General features: G+C 34.6%; 1 protein-coding gene across 1 annotated transcript in view; it reads left to right on the forward strand.

Annotated features, from left to right (window-relative positions):
• CFAP47 (cilia and flagella associated protein 47) overlaps nt 1-22,260 on the forward strand; it is a 341,722-nt gene that overhangs the window by 293,533 nt on the left and 25,929 nt on the right. Inside the window, exons 58-60 of the mRNA XM_074929626.1 lie at nt 9,943-10,102; nt 10,652-10,749; nt 13,991-14,152. Of these exons, the coding sequence (XP_074785727.1) occupies nt 9,943-10,102; nt 10,652-10,749; nt 13,991-14,152 (420 nt within the window). The remainder of the gene's footprint in view (nt 1-9,942; nt 10,103-10,651; nt 10,750-13,990; nt 14,153-22,260) is intronic.

Here is a 22,260-nt window from a genome sequence, read left to right on the forward strand (position 1 = left end):
TAGTCTTAATTTACTTCCTAGTACTTTATCTTAGGATAACACGCACTTTCCTTAAGAGAGAAAGGATAAAGTTTGGTCGTGGTTTTGTGGCTGGGCACTGAAAAGAAAATCACACTTATTTACAAAGAGTATTAAATTTCTTGTGTGACTCTTGCATTTTCAAAATATTTATTTTCTACTTTTTAAGATTTTAGGCAGATTATGAAGTATTGGTAGACTGTTTTGTTATATACAGAACACAGTCACTTCACTGTAGTACAGGAGGAGAGAGATTGAGTGGGCCATAGTTTTCCTGTTAACCACAGAGCAGAACATGTAAGACCCTGTTTCTAAAAAATATGACTATCTATCCCTCCACTCACGTCAGCAAGCCCTTTCCATCCACACTGTGTTTCTGATCTTTTTTCTATATTATTATTTATCAATTAATCTCTCTTGAGAATATCAGAATTTCATTTAAATATATGCAGAAATAAAATGAAAATTTAGTTAAGGAAGGTCTAATTGACCTAATAACTTGTCTATTTTTTAACGTGTCACAAATAGAATCATTCAGAGAAAAGGTGTATTGATACATCCTTTACAGTGCTGATGTGGAAGAGAACTTACATTTTTTTTCCTTTGACTTTGCAGTATGCTTCTTGCTTTCTATTACTTTGGATTTAGGATATTACTGTGTTGTAAACCTTTAGATTTTGGATGCCTGGATGATCTCACAAAATTTTATCAACATAAAGTTGTCATCAGGGAAATAAGAATGATAAACAATTTTCAAATTTATAAAATGGTCAAAGGAACATGGGATAGATCTACTCTCTATCAGATTATTGGAGGAAAAAAAATAGATTTGGAAGGAAAAAGCAAGAGAAACTGCCAGTCCACCATAAAGTTCTAAAAAAAGTGTTGGACCATAGGATAATTAGAAAACTTTTACTACTCTCATTCCAGATTATTCTTCACTCCTTAATCTTATCTATTTGGCATGCCCTCTGCCAAATGGCTTTCATATAGTGCAGTCGGGCCTCCTCCCCTCATTGTGCTATCTGACAGCACCGTTTTGCAAGTCACTGTCTGTGTCTTGTTACCCTTTTGCTGGTCCTGCAGGTGTTTTGTTTGTTTATTTTTCCATTCCTATTGCTCAATAATCTCTGTATTTACAATAATTTTCCTTCTCTGACATGTGCCTTATGTTTTGCTCTGTACTGCTGTTCAACCTTGCCTTCTTACTGTTCTCATGTCCTGCCATTCAGATGTGTCTTTCCTAATGTGCTGGCCAACTGGATTTCTGTAAAGTGAACGCAAAGTCTATCATCACAGCACCTCTGAAGAGAAATTGCAAAGACCTCCCATGCTGCCAAGACAAACGCATAAGATAACAGTAAAGATGGAAAATACAATTAAATGTGGCATGTATATGAATGTCAGGCTTTTTTTTTTTTTTTTTTTTTTAGATTTAACAGGTCTGTAAAAGTCGAAGTTTCATGTACAAGTTTCAGAGATAAGAGGGATGTTCTGTAATAAAGCAATTTAGTAGGTTACATCATTTCTGTATTACTGCAGAACATTGGGACACCAAATTTGATAATCAGGTGTGATATAGAAGTGATAGAGACTTTGTTCTGAAATATTTAAAGTGGTAATCTTATACTGGGAATTAAAAAAATTATTGTCTATTTATCTTCGATAAGAGAGTGTAATCTTCATGATCTCTTTACATGTATTTTTTGATGTTTTCTCAGAGTTAAAGATCTTAAGTGTAATTTTTCTTGTTTTGGTTATCACCAAAGTGAATTACTGAGAAACATTTTTTCCTTTAGTGCACTTAACCCTTGTAAACTTAGTTGTTACTGCACTTCAATGATAAATAAATGTAATAGGTATTTATGTCAAAATAATGGTTTTGATTTGGGCTGCAACTGCACTATAGGCTATTAGAGAATGATAGTTTTATAAATGAAAAGGAAACTTTATTCTTGACTTTTAGATATGCTTTTTTAAAAACAAAATAAATTGCATTAAAAGAAACAACATATTTTATTACTGAGCTCTGTTCTCAATCCATTTATTTTAATCCAAATAGCAAATGTTTAACTTGTATTATTTATGTATCCATTATTTTGTACCAGAAGGAAGTTCTTCTAAATTAAATCTCTTAATGAAATTAGCCAGAAAGACTCTGCCAGAATTAAACAAAATTGTATTAACACAAGATTTATAAAATGGCAAACAAATCTTATAAACATGCTGCATCTAATACATTTTATTGTGTGCTTATGATTGTGATGATGTGAAGCCTTTCAGTTAGACTCAAACATTCATTCCTTTATGCATGCCATTTATTTCTTTAAGCAACTTTGCAAGTTTTAACCAGTCTTTTATGAAATTGTTTATTAGCATCTGAGCTGTGTATTCGTTGACAACCTTTTCAACTAAAGAACTGAGCAACTCAGGGGAGATCTTATTAATATATAGAAATAACTGAAGGGAGGGTGCAAAAAAGATGGAGACAGGCTCTTTACAGTGGTGCTCAGTGACAAGAAACACAGGAACTTCCACCTGAGCATAAGGGAATAATTTTTTTACTGTGAGGGTGACCGAGCACTTGAACAGGTTGACCCAGAGAAGCTGTGCAGTCTCCATCCTTGGAGATATTCAAAAGCCTTCTTGGACACAGACCTTGACAACCAACTCTAGGTGACCCTGCTTGAGCAGGGGTTTTGGACCCTACATCTGCCAGAGGTCCTTTCCAACTTCAACTCTTCTGTGATTTTGTGAAGCTATCAGAGGAGGGGAAAGGACAACTCTAACTTTTGGTGGAAGGATCCATAATTCAGAAAGCAGAGAATCCTCATAGAAATACAATCATTGTGGACCATCTGTAAAGGGAATCTCTCTTGCATCTCACCCACCTACATAAACTGTACTGAGGGAAGGAAAATGGCGATGAAAATAAGTTAATCTTATCCTGCTTTTTAATAACCTTTAACGTTATGCATCCTTATTGTATTATCTCTTTTACTTACTTTATTGTATATAAGTTGAACTAACTTCAAGTGCATTACATTCCATTTTCTTTGTCCCACAGAAGATGCAAATAGGAGCTTTAGCATAACATATGTGCCCCAAGAAACCATAACTTAGATCAAGTTATACTTTGTTTATGGATTTTGCTCTTCATGTCTGAGAGGCCATGAAAGACTGAGCAACCAATTAGCTTCCTAATTAATTTCAGATATAGAAAAAAATGTTCAGAACTTCACTGATAGTTCCTGTGTTCGAGACACATGACTAACTGACATTTTTAATACAGGTGCCCTTCAAACATTTATCCTGAGATGGTAAAGTTTGTTTCATACCTTCCTTGGAGATGTAAATTGTTCATCTTGAAATACTTTTTTGTATAAATACGATAGAACCATAGAACAGCTCAGGTTGAAAGGACCTCAGAAAACCATCTGGTCCAAAGTTCTGTGGAAAAGGGAGCCTAGATGAGATTATCTAGCACTTTGTTCAGTTGGGTCTTGAAAACCTCTAGTGACAGGAACTCCACCATGTCCCTGGGGAGGTTGTTGCAGTCATTGACTGTTATCACTGTAAAAAAATTCTTTCTTAGGTCAAAATGAAACTCTTCCAGTGCAACTTGTAGCCATTGCCCCTTGTCCTTTCCATCTGGCTCCTTGTGAAGAGAGACTCCATTCTCGTTGCAGATGCCATTTAACTACTAGAAAAATCTGATAAGGTCCCCTCTGAGCCTTCTCTTCTCTAGGGTGAAAAGATTTAACTCCTTCAGACTTTCAGGCAGGTTCTCCAGCCCTTTTGATCATCTTTGTGGCCTTCCTTTGGACCCTGTCTAGTCTATCCACATCTTTTTTGTGCTGTGGGAACCAGAACTGGACACAGTACTCCAGGTGCAGCTTGACGAATGCTAAGTAGAGTGGGATGATCACATCTCTGTCTCTCGTAGTAGTGCTCCTGTGGATGCAGCCCAGGATCCAATTTACCTTTGTTGCTGCAGTGGTGCACTGCTGTCTCATGTTCAGCTTGTTTTCCACCAAGACCTTCAGGTCCCTTTCAGCAAGGCTTCTCCCAAGTCACACAGATCCTAGCCTGTACTGGGCTCTTTGATTATGTCATCCCAGGTGTAGGAGCTTGCACTTGTTTTTGTTGAACTTCACGCAGCTCTTGCTATCCCACTTTTCCAGCCTGCCCAGGTCTCTCTAAGTTGTCTCTCCTTCTGTCCACCTACCTCACCAGTTTGGTGTCATCAACAAACTTGCCGAGAACCTCTGCCTTGTCAGCATTATATGTAACTAGTTTCCCTGCCCTGTTTAGCAATAGGACTGTCTTCCCTGTGCTTCTGTTCACTACTGACATATCTGAAGAACCTTTTCTTCTTTTTCTTGATATTTTTGGCCAATTTCACTTTTAGCTAAATCTTAGCCTTCCTGACTGCATTTCTGCATTCCCTAGCAAGGTTCTTGTAGTCCTTGACAGGTATTTGGCTGTCTTTCCGTATGCTTTTCCATATACTGCTTCTTTGCCTTTAAGTGCTTCTAAAAGCTAATTGTTAAGCCAGGATGATCTCTTGTTATGCGACCTTTCTTTTCCTTTGTAGGAGATGCACTGTTCTTCATATCACCTGCAGTTCACTGAGAGTGAAAAGTGTCTGCATCTGGCTTAGCAAGCAAGAATGTATTTTATATGTATTCTTAAAAGCAGAAATAAAACAAAGCATAGTGATCTATCATGATCACAGATTTGCAGAATCACAGAACAGTTTAGGTAGTAAGAAACCTCTCGAGATCATCTTGTCCATCCAACCCCTCACTTGCTCAAGCAGAGCTGTCTAAAGCACATTGTCCAGGACTACATCCAGTCAAGTTTTGAATATCTGCGCAAATGGAGGCTGTTGGCTGTTGTGGATGGCTGTCAATTCAGAAAATTTATTCACATTTACTCATTGAGACTGACTAATTATAATACTGATGTAGCAAAACTAACACAGACAGCTACATTCTCACAGTTTGTTAATTAGAACCCTTAACATGGGATTGTGATCATGTTTTACTGAAAGGGAATCAAAAATTCAAGCAGCCTCACTGGAAGCACTGGAAAAAAAAAAATAAAGATGCAAACAAAAATGAACCCACTCTTAATAATAGTTGAAGCAGAAATGCTCTTTGATCTTTATTAAACTCTTGGAATTTAGCACTTGACCACTTTTGGAAGAGCTGCTATAAAAAAATCTTATTCTTCATATGTGAGCTAGGCTTTTATCTCACCTAGCAGGTGAAAATAAATGAATACCTAGGCCTGACTTTTATTATGTATTTCAGATACTTACCTGAGTGCTGGCAATATCTCACTCTTTACTGTCTGATATCAGTTCTCCTTTTCTGGATGAGTTCCTTGAGAAAGAATTAGCAATCCTTCCCCAGCAGCAGCTGTTGTCTGTGAACATTTTGGAGGCTGCCCTTTCCAGATTCTGAGGATAATGGTAGAAAACAGACCTGATTATACCGGGTTGACATTTATATGGCCAGTGCTAATTTTAGTAGAGCCATCTGTGGTTTTAACTGAAATTATTCTATACTAGTAATTTTAATAGAGAAACTATCAGGAAACAAACAAACAAAAGTGCCCACTTATAAATGATTCCACATCAGACTTCCACAGGTCGTAGTGAGCTCTGTTTTTCAATTAGAGGAATCTGAACAGAGTGACATTCTTCTGGGTACAATCAATGGGAGGCACTCTGAGATGCTACAGAATTGCGCACAATACGTCAAGGAGATAGTCCTTTCAACATCTAGAAAATCTGCCATCAAAGCACCTTAGTAATATGAAAAATACATGGCTTTAAGATAAGGTTAGATGACAGGATGAAGATTCTTTTCAAAGATACTGCAGCATGTTTTCCTCATTGCCATCACAATTTTATAACGGTGGCACTGCCTGGGATGCTTGCTATTGAACATTTTCCTAAGCTACCGTAGAGGCAACAAATGCATTTTTACCCATCTGTACTCCTTTCAAATAACGTCGCAGCTATGGGGATCCTCTGCTTCATTACCTTAATTAATTTTAGTTCTCACAGTGCTATGCTTTCTAGGGCTGACACAGAAATTACACAGAACTCAGCTGCAGTGCAGTGCCCCACAGAAATGAAGCAAGGAATTTGAAATGCACTCAATTTGATTTAATTATCTAATTCAGTTCTGAGTTTTAGCCTCAAGTGTCAAAGTGTGTGGTGGCCAAGGAATCTTTTACAGATTCTCTTCTCCACCGGCCTTTGGAGAGACATGAGGCAAGGCTTAGAAATAGGTTACCTAAAAAAAGAAATTATGGAGGACACAGTTCTCTGCATGTAAGGCAGTTGACTCTAATTGCAGCCCTTGGTTTGAATAAGATAGCTTCAGTCCTTTAAAGGGTCAGCTGAGCTTACTCTGCTAACTATCACTATTTCCTAATGGCCCGTAGGACAGTGGAAGTAAGGTATTATCAAAATCTGGCCCAAAGCTTTTTGCTAAGTGTGATGCAGCTGTATTCCAAAAAGACCTCTGCTATGGATTTCTTACGAAGAATTTGTGGATGCTCATTGCAGTATAAATACATAAAGACAAGGGATTGGCCATTGCTATCAGTTTTTGGTATACCTAACAGAGTACTTCAAGTCCACTGGCAAATGGGAGCAACTTCATTGGTAATGCTGATTAGTGTTAAAGTTGTCCATATAGATATTGTCTGTTGTGCCAGCACACAGTTGCTGGCTCACATTTTTTAAATGGGAAGGAGAAAAGAGAAGCATGAAGCAATGTGTGATTTTTTGCAATTAGGCCTATTTCATCTCTCTCTTATTAACTAGGCAAAATCATACGGAAATAAATCTGTACTAGCAGTTAATGATCAGCTGGTTAGTTGACAGCTGCAGGCAAGCCCGGTGATATAAAAATTACTGTCATTATGAACAGCTTCTACTAAGAAGATTTTTGTATTAAAAATGTGAATACATTCTGTTTCAACAGTGATATTATAAAATCTGTCTTTTCATGATCTTTAATAACCAATTTTCTGCCAGAATGACCCAGAATTCTATCATATGGGTTCTGTATTAAAATTTATTTAAAAAAACAAGGCACTGTGTCCTGTAACAAGCATAATTAAGCTACAGTTCAAACAGTATATGCAATGCATATGTAGTGTAACTAGGTATTGGTTTACAGTCTGTTCTATTTGTTATATGTTAAAAGAGTTGCAAATGAAACTTACAGATGTGCCATAATGGTGTTACAAAGTGCTTACATAATGTTGATTACACTATTTTGGTATGCATGTATTTGGATTCAAGACAATCTAATTGCAAATATATTCTGAAGAATAAAGTTCTAATTTAAAGCTATTACAGACCTCTGCCTTAACTACACCAGAGTACGCCCAAAGTGGGCTAATCATGCTGGAGAGCTGCCTCTTCACTCACAGAGGGAGAATAGTGCATTGGTGCCGTATCTGATTTCTGTTCCAGAGGGATGGATCCTAGTTTAGATGTTTTCAGAAATATGGCAACAACGTGTGTGGTCAGCTTAGTTATCCAGATACTGGATTAAAAAAATCAATTGCTAATTTTTAAAGGTTTTCAAAAAAGCCCTTTCGCCACATTATTACCAACAGTATGTGTATATATAGTATATTTTCTAAAATATTGGCTGTGTACTTGATAGATAATGCATCAAATAGGGAGATCAAAATCTAAAGAAAAATCTTAAATCTTTATTTAAACACACAAATAAAAGAAGACATAGAGTTTATTTTTATCATCTAGATATTAACATTTTTAATGGATTTTTAATGAGAATATTTTCAAGCTCTTTCAAGATACAAGACTTTTCAAGTAATTATTTTAAAGACAAAGTGCTCATGCCATGATGGTCATCTACAAATACACAAAAATTAAGCAATTACGAGGCAAAGCAGTTGTTAATTCCTATAACTACTACATGATAAACCTCTTACATACAGAAATCCAGATATATATAGGTAAGAATTTGTAGCATCCATAATACTGTGAGGCAGTGGTCTGTATTTGGGGTCTTGAGGCATTGTGACTGAGAGGCAGAAATCCTGCAGGCGGAGTAGTTTGTCTTTAAATAATCCCAACCTTCCTAATTTAAAATTAATTTTCCAATCTTAATTTTCTTAAATTACTTTAATTTAAGAGTGTTTCTAGCTAAAAGCTTTACAGCTATAGAACCACATCAACTCCAGTGGGCTTATATACTATATGAAGTACCTACATCACACAATACCAGGTAATTTTTCGTAAAGGTAATCAGTCTGGACAGGGAAAATTATTAATTTAAATCTGTTGTTTGGATATTTTGCTATTTTGGTTATTTTTATTCAAGGTTGCTCTTTGTGTTGGAGGAATAAATGACAGCAACAACAGATTGTGAGATAGCAATAGAAGTTGCAATGTCCAGTAGATTTTGTAATTAAATGCTAGCAGAAGATTTGTGCAGGTGATGAGTCCTGACTTTTGTTCTGTGCTTTGGAGAGCTCTTTCAAACCCTTGTCTCCCCCACCCTGCTGTGACTTGACCTTTTTTGCTTTTGGCCATTCCTGTCTGTCATCCTTTTCCTCTGTCTCCCTACATGCCCACCTTAATTTCCAAACTCCCATGCATTCACCTCTCTTTTATATTTTGTCCTTCCCAGGAAAATTACAATTTTCTTATCACCCACTTTCCTACAGCTTGTGGCATTGAGGTCTTCATTCTCAAACCACTCAGGCTGTACGAAGGTGAACATTTGGAACACAAGATAAAGTTTCACTGCTGACATTTTTTGAGCACACAGCAGGCAGTCCTTATCAGAAGAATCAATCACAGTGATAGTGCTGCTTGTCCCATGCGTAATAACTTGAGCAGATTCAGTCATTCCTGGAGAACAATACTTAGACCTGTATTAGCATGTATGCATTGTAGCAGGCCTGAAAAATTATCACAAAAAAAGAGATTCAAAGCTTAATGTAGAAGTAGTTATTCATAACTAAGAGGTTTTTCTGCAGATGGAATTCGAGCTGAAACCCTAAGCCAGAGATGTCAGTTCCACCAAATTTCAAGACTTCTTTTCAAAGCAAGGAGCTTGATAGTGAAAAGACTATATGATTTACTTGTTCTACTTTGTGTAATTTTTCTATAACTATTTCTGAAATAGACTAAACACACCCTGAGGTAGATGTTCTGACACTTGTCAGACTGGCAAGTAATTGGAAAAAGGCCTTTAAAAATGTGTATCAGTCCACCTTCACTATAGACAACATAGGTTGTTTTTTTATTTTAAAACAGTGAAATCAATCAGATGAAAAATGGTACAGAAAAGACATGGCTTGTATAATAATGTGGATTCTTTCAAATATATTTCAATTATATCTTGAACATGAACAATTGTGTTTGGATTGGTCCTTTTTATGCAATGTGACTCCTATGTTGCAACCCGCAGACGCCCCCAAAAAAATTACTTAGGCCCTAGAAACTCATGGGATTGATTTACATATATTACACATGATCTTTGAATATTAAATGCGGGACATTCACTTAATAATGTTTGTTTTGTTTTGAGCCTTCAGAGCCTCCTTGGGTCTCATTTCAAAGTTTTATCAGTAAGTAGAAGTCAAATAACACTTTATGTGAACTCCTCTCTTCAGGACATTGAATCACAAAGTACCTTATTACAGGAAGACAGGCCACAAATGCTACTGTAAGATGAGATTTGGCAGTAGCAAGAGCAGAGTAAAATGAAATTTCTTATCACAGGGAGAATGGTACACTAAGATAAAATGTTAAATAGTGTATCATAAAGTAAAAAAAAGGAAATATATGAGTAAAATGAAATAAATAATTTTTACAACTTTCAAAGTACCGTAATGATCTGTTCTATCTTACAGGAACCCGATTAGCTCCAAAAGAAAAACTGGACATCCCAGTGTTATTCAAGCCAGATACAATGAAAATGTATGAGGCTGTGGTGGTTATTCATGTAATGAGGGAAAATGGTGAAAACTGGCCTTATGAGGATACTGCTGAATTAAATAAAGACTTAAAGAGGTAATTTATTCTGATAGGAAAAGAAAAAGTAGTTGAGGATACTCAATCCTATCATCATTTTCCCCTTCCGCTATTTGTGTGTAACTCCCAAGGGCAATCAAGTGTCTGATTTTGAGGGCAAAAAGTGTCCAAACATAAGTTTTTAATGCACTCTGCAAAGTATGCATATTTAGGGTAAGATTTATCTTTCAATACCTGCACTGCTAATTTTTCGGTATGTTTGGGCTAAGAATGATTCTGCTATGGATATGTTTATGCAATGCATAAACTGCATAAACTTTGTTCCAGTGTAGAAATAAGAGACAATAGATCAAGCCAAATGTTCTCAAACTCTGAATAATTTTTGAAGACACTAAACTAAGTGGATGTAAATGATTATTGTTCTCATTTTGGTTGGGTTTTATTTCATATTTTTCTTTGACATGTTTAGCATTACAGCAAACAATAAAATGGAATCTCACATCTCCAACAACTCTCGAGTCTAGATGACTTTGGAAAAAAAAGTTCTCAGCAGTCTATCATATTGATACTCTTCACTTTTTTTCCAAGCAGTGTTACTGTAGGAGAGAATGGAGGAATTCAGGGAATACTCTGGATCTATCCAGTGCATGGAATACCTGAAGCACCACAGCAGAAATTAGTTCCAGGTAGGTAACGATTGAAAAAACTTGAACAATAAATTTAAGAAAAAAAAATAACCATTTGTGTTCTCATCTGTTTGATCACAAGAATTTGCAATAGTGTTTTTCTACATCTTAAAAAAATATAAAATCACATATAAAAATAAAATCTCCTTTCCCAGCCTATAAAGCAAATCTATTATTTTGTTCTTATTATGGAAAAAAGGAGCCAGGAGAAGTTGAAAATCTCAAGGTTTGTGCTCTTCAGTGTCCCAGTTAATGCTGAGTTAGAGAACTGTATGTAAATCAAATGAGAGACTGATGCAAGAGAGTAGATTTTGCCTTACATAATCAGAACGGCCTTCTGGAGAGTTTACAGGGTACAGAATATTGGGCTAGATGTCTGCTGTTTCTCACAGCCTTGTATTTCATTCCTTCATCAAAAACAGAATGTAGAATACTGTGAATAGCAGTAAGTTTTCCACTTGCTCCTGTGAAGTAAACTTGCATTAAACATTTGTAGGAGTTTTGTTGTTGCTTATTTTTGGGATAGTAAGTGTTTATAGATTTGATGCACCTATTTTTTAAAGGTGTGATATAATCCCAGAATTGTGAAACAGAAATTGTGAACAGCTTTTTAAATCTGTAACCTTAATGAAACTACAGCTCAATGTGTAGATGAGAGACAATGTTAGACCAGCATGACTTTTCATCTTGTCTTTTATTGGGTGAATATACTTTTCTATAATAAATAGTCAAAGGCACAGGAATAACTTCTGGAAAACTATAGAAGTAGATATTTTTACTGTCATTATTTTAATTTGTTTAAGGACCATTTACTTGCGGACAAATGCCTATGATGTGGTATTAAATAGAATTTTCATCTCCTTAATTTCCACTTTAATACCTTAAGGAATGAATCACAATATTATCATGCAATCAACTGCTGCCCAAAATGATGGTTTTAATGAGTCTCATTAGCATTAAAACTATGTATCTGATGTGAATGTTTGTTGTGTTATTTAAAGCTGCTATGTAATTCACTGGGAGACTTTAAGATAAATCTCCCTTTTAGTGGGCTGTTGTTTTCACTATGTGTAAAAGTTATGAATTAAAACTTAGCGTTCATAAATTGTTTAAGTGATGTCATTTCTGTATATGATTGGAATGTCAAGTAATTTTAAATTCCTAAATGCTTCTTTAAAACAGCAAAACTAAACTGTAGAATATTTATAACTAAGTATGTTATCCACTAGTTTATGCTCAGTAAATGTTTGTAACGCATACAAGGAGCATTGCATTAATTTTGGATGCATATCTCTTTTTGGCCATCACCATGTTATGTTGAAAAATGACCTGGAGAACTAAAATACCTGTATGTAAGTGTATTTATGAAACAGATTCCACTCCTGCCTTGATTCTGAAAGCCTATAGTTTTCAGTTATGAATGGATTTTTTAATAATGCCTGTTGCAAGACATGAATCCAAAGCAGGTAATTTAGAAGAAACCTACTTTTTTGTTTAAGTATTGTTTTTAATAATTATCAAAATATCATTGTCACTTTTTTTAATGCAGACATTTATTAAAATTACTTGGTGGCTACAAGCTGTTATGTCAAAACCCAATGCTGCTTTGCTATTAGGCCATTCATCTTTTGTGTCATTCTTATTTGAATCTTAATATACTTAAACTTCTAGAAGTCACTTGGCTTAGTACCTCATGAGACCAATTAAAATGATCAGTGGTCACAACCCATGTAGTACATGTTAAGTAGATTACAACTTGGATATCTTATAAAAGTGATTATAGATGGAGAATTATCCAGATATTTTTTTAGTTCTTGGAGAGTCAAAGCAACATACAGTAATTTAGATTGGAAGGGACCACTGGAGGTCATCTAATCCAACCCACTGCTAAAAGCCAGGTCTAATTAGATCAGATTGCTCAGGGACTTGTCCAGTCAAATTCCACGCAAATCTGACTTTTATCCATAAATATTGCTTAGCCATTTAGGAAAAAGAAAATGTAGAATCATTTCTGGTAGTAAGATAATCTGCAGAATAGAAAATTATGTGGACACAACATGTGCACACAGTAATCTGAAACAGTGGGTAAACTGGTGTAATACAATGTAATTTATTCTTAAATATAAGGCCATGCATCTTGAAAAAAAGACGTGTATTTAACTATTTCAGTAACTCTCCCTCATGGAAATGCTTTGAAGAGAGCTACAGAAATTACTTATATCCTATTAAACAGGAAAATACCAAGGAAAAAAAAAAGTTAACTTTTTTTAGAGAAAGGAATTTACTTGAACTTGTTCAATTATCTATTTTCCAAAATAATTTCACTGCTCTTTTAAAAAATGCTTTACATAATTACTTAGCAAGATACAGTTCTAAATTATTTATCAATAAATCTTGATGTTAAGTTCAAAATAAATTTTTAAAGAATCATTTGGTGTAATTCTGATGAAAATAAAATTAGACCTTGAAACTGAGAAGTATATAATGAACTCTTCTTTTCATGTTGATTTCCATAACTCTAGAAATTTTTTTTTCTTTGGGACAACACATTTTTCTTTCAGTTCTTGTATCTAATTTTCTCTTTCTTCCATGCCAATAATTATTGAAAGAACTATAAACAATAACTATTGAAATAAGCTTTATAAAATCTAGTGTATAATCTAAACCCCAGCTACCTTGTAATGAAAAAGACATATTTTAGAAGCAGTAAATTAAATTCACTTACTGAATTAAAAAAGCTCTGTCATGCTTCAGAGGGAAACATGTCAGAATGCTTTTTTTTCTGGCATAGTTCTATAAAAGCTGAAGTTTGAACGACAGTATTCTTAAATTAGGAAATCAAAGATTAACTTAATATTCTTTCCTTTAACTTTTAAATTCTTTAATTTCTTTGTTTTCCTTTCAGACTTCCTTTCTCATTGGTATATGTCAAACTGTGACATAATTCTATTTGCAAATGAACTAAACTGAAGATACATTTCATGATTACAAAAAAGGAAGAAATTTGCAAATTCTGTTTTGAACTAACTGTAGGAACAGATTTCTGTTTTCTTAGGAGTATTTTCTACTACTTTACCTAAACAGAACAATAGAAATTGTGGGTTGGGGAAAAGCTTTTAGTTGTCTTACTCCTTATGGGAATTCAGTCATTCTCTAAGCACATTTAACATCTATGTTTAATTGTTTTCTTAAAATCAAGTTGCTAACACTTTACAAATAATGGGTTCTTGCTTTTCTGTAGCTGTGGTACGCTGTCGAGCCAGGCAGAGAGTAGAAAGAAGAATAGAAGTGTTGCTGACTGGTGTAGTTCTTGGTGCAGCAGTTACGCCTGCCACAAGAAATTCTGCTGTGGCCAATACAAAGAAGCCAGCCAACATCCAACAAGTTTTTCAAGTCACTGATGGTAAGAATAAATAGCTTGATATTGTGCTATTTTAGGAACGTTGCAAATAAGGTAAGCACTTCACCAATGTAGTTCTGTCTGACAACAGATGAGGTTTAGACAAATCTCTCAGTTCGTATTTCTAAGCTGTTGCAAATATGGGACATTCATATAGCAGTATGTCTGCAGTTACAGGCACCTTTGAACCTGAACCTTTCTTTTTGTATCTGCCTTGGATGTGAAGCTTGTGTACGTACCCTCTCTCCTTTAGAAGAAAATAGCCTCCACAAAGTCTAAAGTTAGCAAAAATATGTCTGTGTAAACATTGCAAGGAAATATTTATCTGCAGGTTGTCCCTATTTGTAAGATGCATTCCCACTAACAGTCAATATATGCAGCAAAATGGATTGAAGAAGGAGGCCTCGTTCGAAAGAAGCAATAAAGCTTTGTAAAAAGATAGCTTCCACTTACTGTTAATCAGCAGAGGACACAGAGGAAATCAATTTCTTTGGAGATACACCAGCTTTTCATATTATATCATTCTGAAACAGAATGGTACAATATGTAAGTAGTAAGAAAAGAATGCACGTTACTCTGTATGCCCAGTATTTCTGTTAATAGATGTGTGTTAACAGTCATATTCACTGCAACAAATTATGCATTGTTTCATTTTACCTTCATCAATTATTGCACCTTTGAGACTTAACCTACATTTCTTTTGAATTAATCTTACTTTTTAAGAAAAATGTTGTTTAAAAACTATGACACATTACGTGAGACGTCCTAATGTGTGTTTAACATAGGTGTAAACGAGGAGGGATGCTCCAACTTTGTCGAGAGTGTAATGCATTGTATGATGGTAAAAGATGAGTCTATGGAAGTTGCTATGATTGCAATTTATTAGGCAGTCAGTCTGAGAGGCAGACAAACTTGGCTTTTGTGTCTCATTTATGACATTTAGAATCTGGCCCATTAGAGGCTTTGCAGGAATACCATGTCACAGAAACTCTCCTGCCAAGGAACTGTGAAAAACTGAAAAGCTGTAAAATGTAAATCGAGCTGCATTGCACCCTTCCTGTAAGAATGATTTTCATGAAAATATGCCTTTGCCCTACACACTGACCAACGTGGTCTCATATTGGCAATCACTGTCCAGGTCTTTAAACAGATTTTTTTTTTTTTAAAATGCTTTTTAGGGAATCTGAAGTTGAACCGTTAACGAGAGCTTGCACAGCATATACTTACTGATTAGCGAATATTTGTACTTTCTTAGTTAAACTTTACATTTGCTTATATTGTGGTGTCAAAGATAACTTATTGTCTGGACATTTTATTATCTTATATTCCCGTGTTACAAAGTGATAGTGATCAATCTAGTAAAATAAAAACATGTGAAGTCCTCAACATACATTCTTGACACTTTGGAGAACTGTAAATATTATTATATAATTTTATTCAGCCTTGTGAGAACTGCTGTGTATCAAAATGCTTGGTATCTTTTTTTTACTATACAGCAGCAGGCTTATCTCATTATTGACTTGTCACATAAGAGTAGGCTACCTTAAACATACCTGAGCTATTTCCCACCATCATGGTGGCATCTGAATTGACAAGAATAGCATGCGTTGAGCAAGTTGAGGCAGCATTTTGAAAGACTTGCAGCTTCATGATATGTAGGGCTTGTTTTATTCATAGGAATAATATTTCATATTTATTCACACTGGCTCCTGCACATACTGCAAGACATTGATTTGAGACATTGCATCTTTTCAAGAAAGAAGTCTGGTAATGAAATGCATTACACCACAGGTAGTAAGATCATTTATAACTTTGGTGTTTTTCATGGTTTTCAATGGCATTATAATGTCATTATTGCTAGATGAATTTGATGACTGTTAGGAATCAAATTTAATGGTACTATCTCAGCTTTCTGCAATCTATCAGTAATAATGTAAATAAAAACATAAACCTCTAAGATAACAGCCTGACAAGCTGTACTTCATTTTTTCTCTTCTGAAGTAGTGATTCATCAGAGTGCATGTGTGATGTATAGTAAGGAATTTTTATATCCAAAGATAAATGATGATAATTACTGGCAGATCAGATTTAAACAGCTACTGCTGTTCTTCAGTATTTAAATTATTTGGACAAGTATAAATTCTTGGGAAGTGAAAAATCTTCAAACATGTCTTTTATGTTAAAAGAATTCCATTTCATCCAAACCAAAAGATATAATATGAAACGGAAAATTATTACAATCTCTTAAGGAAGAGGGCACAGTCTAAATACTATCTAGCTAAAACGATAAAATTTTGTTGTTCAAAAGTCAGCGCAGTTCCAGAGATCAAATAATTAAAGCGTAATATTTTAGATATAGTAATTATGAAATGATCCTATAAAAGATAACCTGCAATTGTTTTGTGTACATATTTTTAACATATATGTATTTTCATCTGTTCTATTACATATAGCTCTAAGGATATTTTTGTCAGTAAACAAAATTTAAGACCCAGGATTCATCCAAACAAATGTGAAGATTGTTATTTTTTATTGTAATAAACCAGCTTTTTTTAGCTTAATTATTCAGTGTGAAATATAAACATGTTTAATTGTATGATCTTCTAAGAAAAACATCAAACATTCACAAATTACCAGTTATAGATACTTGACTGAAATTCATAAATTTCTAAACAACCGAATTTGACCATGTTGAGAGTGTGTGTCCTACACAGCCAGAGCACCTTCTGGTTGAGGAAATATGCTAATCAGTCTTGTTCTGTCACTGTGTTTGTAACGGTCCTTTGTAACCCATCCCTTTCCGTTGCTTCAATTTATCACATAAACCAGCTGTAAGGTCTGAGTGTTTATGATTACCTTCCATAATCTTAATTCATAACTCTTCCCACAGCTGAAAGGCTGGTCTTAGCTCCTTGCTCCTGGGTTCTTATTTCTGGTATGGTTTCACGAGAGTTAATTTCTGGGTGGGATAATGCTGTCCAGGTTCTGTAGGGTAACACAGGTATGAGGTTTTTTGTTATGTGCAAGTTTCACACTTATGCTGTTGACCTGTGACTAAACAGATGGACAGTTCAATTGCACCTAGTGGTTAAATAACAGTGGTATAAAATAATAATTTTCAGAAATAAGTCCAATAAAATTGGATATGACAAAGAAATCTTATCAGCATAAGGCAGAAAGATGCCAGTATAGGTAGAGACAAAATATTCTTATAGTCTTATCTCTCATCCAGAGAGATTTTAATTTACTGCTGATAAAGTGTGTCAGGCTAATATTGAAAGCAATATGAAGAGGATAGTAATGATGAAGGTGGCCCTATATAAATTTAAGATCTCTATTGTCAGAATAATTGTGGAACAATTTTTGAAATGGTATTTGAGGATGAGAGAATTATAGCTATATAAAAAATTGTTAAGTGATTTTTTTTTATTCTGTGAGAAGTGGAAGAAAGAACAGCAAAGTGTTTGTTTTGGATTAATCATTGGTAAAAGCCATTAGCAATGGCAAAATGAAAGTGTTGTCAAGGGGGTGAACTACCAGTTGAGTCACTCTCTAATGGATTATTACTTTGTTGTTAAAGGTGGCAACTCCTGCTGGAAGACAGGGAACCTAGTAGAAGTAAAAGAAAAGGACATCAGAGTAGAAATTAAAGCCTAGATGAATTATTTTGTCAGCTACATAATTTTTGTTTACATCTGGCTGTTTATGTATTTGAGTGAAACATAGGAGAGGTTTGATGCACTGTTTGTTTTCTTTATTGAACTGCAAAATACACAGTCATTTTAATGAAGAACTTCAAATAGGACTTTATATACCTGATGATGATAAACAAGGTTACCACTTGGTCCATTAAAAAAAGAAATAATTTAGCATAATTTTTTTCTCTCAGAAGTAACCCTCCATGCCATTTCTTAATATAACAAGAACAATAATGACAAATAATATAAAAAACTTGGGAACTGTGAGCAAACACAGCTTGTAACTACAAACCACTGCTTATGTTTCTTTTTAGAGGACACTCACTCATTTCTGTTTCTTTGACATTTTGTAAAATGTTGAAATCTGCAAGCCTTAAGAATGAGAGTCATCATTATTACTTGTTAACACCTATGAAAAGTCATGATCAGTTAAAATGTTCAACACGTACAAGGAACCAGATCCATTATAAAATAATCTCAAATTAGTTACTCAGCTTTGCAAAAGTGCAGAAAGATAAACTAATACAAAACCAGAAACGATTCAGTTATTCCTGATGATACTTCTCAGTATGATGTACATCCAGGAAAAATGAGGAATCCAAAAGAGCTGATTAACTATCCCAACATAATGTGGCTCTGAAACACAAATAGGTATCTCCTAAAAATGTATTTTGAGTTAGTGGCTAAGGGCAACATAATTTGCTGCAAAAGTCTATGAATTACTTTAATTGTTCTATGATTGTGAGTGCCGAAGTCCTCTTTCTCCCATTTCTTGTTCACAGAATTTCCTGTAGTTTCTTTGGTTGGGTGATAAGAACATAATACTTCCGCAGAAACAGCACCACTACACCTTTGGATTGTAAAGATATTGTGGGAAAGCCTCTGTAAGTCAAACCATAGTCAGCACAGCTCTCCAGGTTCTTAGTTGTGCTTCCAAAACATCACAGAACCTCACAATGATCTCTTTGCATTATTTGCACTGTTTTTTTTTTCATTTTTTTCCCATTAATTATGGACCATCAAAAAACCATAGTTAATCAAAGCTCTTAAAATGCGAACTTTGTAGATTTTCCAGAAAAATGGACCAGTGCTCTCCCTGTCTCTCAGCTGTGTTTGCATGCTTTTTGTCATAGAAAAGCAAGCAGAGGGTTTATACATCTAAATTTGCCTCAGACAATGTGTCTGACAGTCACTGTAGTAACAAACACATGCACACATACAACTCTCAAATGCTATTCTATTTCCAAGTTATTAAATCTTGTTGTCATTTTTGTGCTAAAACTCTTTGTCCTTATCATCTTCGGTCTCTGAAGCTGCACTGTTCAAGTATTATTGTTGTTCTTAGAGAAAATGAAGTTATCTACTCTAGATCTCCTTCCTCTCTCCCACACTCCACATTTCCCATAAGAACATGAAGCAAAAAGGAAAAATCAAAACTTCCCCAGTTGTTAGAGAATGCATACAACGTTATGTTTTTATAAATTAGTGCGTCGGGCCTGTAGTTTTGACAGTTTAAGTTGATCTGAAGCTTCAAAGATACAGCTATTTATTAAAATTTTAAGACAAGTAACTAGAAGTTACGTAGAATTCAGAGAACATTCGTTCACAGAACATTGAATGAAATTGTAACCTTGAACCGTTACTCTTCTAGACAGCTGAGGAAGACAGAGTGAAATGTCAAAAATTTACTACACAAAATTTTTATTAGTTCTGAAACTTGATTTGCGTCCAAAAAATAACACATGGATACATCCCATGAGCCCACATTTGTCTTATAGTAGAGAAATTTACACTACTCTGTGTTATAGATGTTCCACTTTGTGTATAACTGAATGGATAGGGAAAAGGAAGCAAATTAATGTGACCCTAATGATTAGGTACTGTGTTCTAGTCTCTGTGGCTCTGTTTTGTGAATTAAAAAAGTCAAAAAATAGAAAATGCATCCTTTTGTAACAGACCATAGTATAGTGTAAAATTAAGATACGCTTACAGATTCTAGTGACAGTACCAGAAACAATTTATCTGCATCAGTAGAGAGTTCTGTGTGCATAAATTTACATATTTGTTAATTTTCAATGAAATATTCATAAGGGATCATCGAGTCAAAAATTGTATCATAGCACAGATACTAGAATTGAAATTATATCAGGAAAGTGATAAACAATTTATGTGATATAAGACAGATTCAATCTTATTTATAATACTTTCTATGAACAGATGAAGAATAGTTGCTAGAATATTGCATTCTGTAGCTGGCCTGATAGATGTAAAAGTGCCTTTAATATCAACAGGATGCTCTTTGCTACATATGTGCTGCGTTATTTCAAGCATTGTGAGTTGCAGAGTTTTTTAATTAAGAAGTCTTGGATTAGTTTGTGTCAGCTCTACAGAATTTCAAAGGGCAAATAAATGATCAAGGAATCTTTTAAACAGCAGTGGTTTATGATTCATTGAAAAACTGAAAATGGCCTTGCTGACTAAGAACTGCAACTCAGTGCAGTTTAATACATTCGGATTTTTAGCAGCAATCAGCCAAGGTGTTCGTTCTCACTCAAAATTGTTTCGGACTGATCAAGGATGATCAGAAAAATCTACTTTTATAAAGGCAAAACAGTTCTAATTTTACAGCCAAGTTACAAGACAGAAGTTACAGGTAGTCAGAAAACACTTTTTTTTCTTGGAACAGGTATTCTAAACCTATTTATTGTATCACCCTATGTGCAGGAAAATCACCATATATTGTATAGACACACAGCTGATTTACAAAGTGTTCCTTAGATCCACAGTATTTTAAGAATGTATTCCTGAATATGAAGAATTTTTAAGTAGCTATTCAGGAACTTGGATTTCTAAATGCATAATTACTCAGTAGGAAAACTTATCTTTGTATTTTGAATATAGCCCTAATAAGGAACTGTAAAGGAACTGAAGTAGCTAGTGATAGGCTAAATCTATTTGTTCTCCTTATTTGAAGGCCACATCATACAGCAGTAAAATAATATTATAACTGGCAACTGATAAAATTTCCATAAATGGAAATGTTATGATCCAAAATATGGAAACAGATCTTTTCTGTCTCAGAGAACTATACTTGACACAGTACATGTTGACAGTGTTGGAAGACATGGACTAAGGATTTCTAAAGCAAGTGGTTTTAAGAATGAATTTCGAAGAGAGAAAGTGACTAAGTATATACAGTATAATACAAAAAGCTAGGAAATTCTTTCAACACAAGAGTGTGATAAAGGAATTAGAGCAAAATTCCTGATATCCTCTTAACCACCTCTAGGAAACTGGCAATTACAGTCATTGATGCATTGTCAAACACCCCCCCAGAAGATAAAACATGCCCTGTGAGTTATGTATTTCCAGTAAACCAACAAATAATAATAATAAAAAAAAAAAAGCCTAAACTAGCATAAATACTTCTGAGGGTGTGAGAGTACCTGGGAGGGAGGAAAGAATAACCATAATGCTGGCATATAAAAAGACTAGAAAAAAACCCTTTGCTATTGCTTCATGATCTGCAGGTTATCTGGTGGCCTATCTGTAAACACACTGCCCCTCCAAGGGAATCTGAATAAATTTGCTTGCACTGGTTCTTGGTCTTCCAAATTACAAGCATCATTTTTTTAGACATTAATGTAATTAATTGAAGCATTAAGGTACAAAGAAATCATCACGGTGAGTGTGGTGAAAAGAACTGTGAAATGTTCAATAATACCATTTTCAGTTTAGCATTTGAGTAAACCAATACAAATTGAATGGTTAGATTAAAAGATATCTTGAGTTGTTACTGATTGTGGGGGGCAGCATTCAAAGTGAGGCAAATGTCAGGATGCCATGGAAAAAACAATGTCTGTGTGAATTAAGACTTCATCATAACTAGAAGCTAGTTTGACATTGACTGTGCCCAGGTACAGATGTGATCCTTATTTGCTAGAATTACTACCTAATGAAAACAATGATAAATTAAAAAAAAAAAAAAAGTTGAAAAAGGAATAGAATGTTTTAAAAAAAAAAGTTCTAATGAGGTACTTAAAAACATTAATTTACAGATTAACATACTAATCTAAGTAGAATGCCACATCAAAGCAGATGTGAGAAAGAGAGATCCTTTCATTTTCTTGTGAGGTTTTTGTTTCAATTTACTATGCCAAATAATATCAAACTAAAGAAGGTAAAGAGTATTAAGAGGGGAGTATGGATAGACAATAAAGAGGGAATTAGTCCAGAAAGGATTCAGAGAGAGAGAGAATATATGGAAACTAGTTGCGAGGAAGAATGCAGAAATGTATGCAGAACAGCAGATGCTAGATGCATAGTGTGTATTTCATATACATGGATTCACAAACTTCCATTTTATTCACTAAATGATGCACTGTTTTGAAGAAAGGCATTCTCCAAAAAAAA

Source organism: Athene noctua, chromosome 1 (genome assembly GCF_965140245.1).
Source record: "Athene noctua chromosome 1, bAthNoc1.hap1.1, whole genome shotgun sequence".
Lineage (NCBI taxonomy): Eukaryota > Metazoa > Chordata > Aves > Strigiformes > Strigidae > Athene > Athene noctua.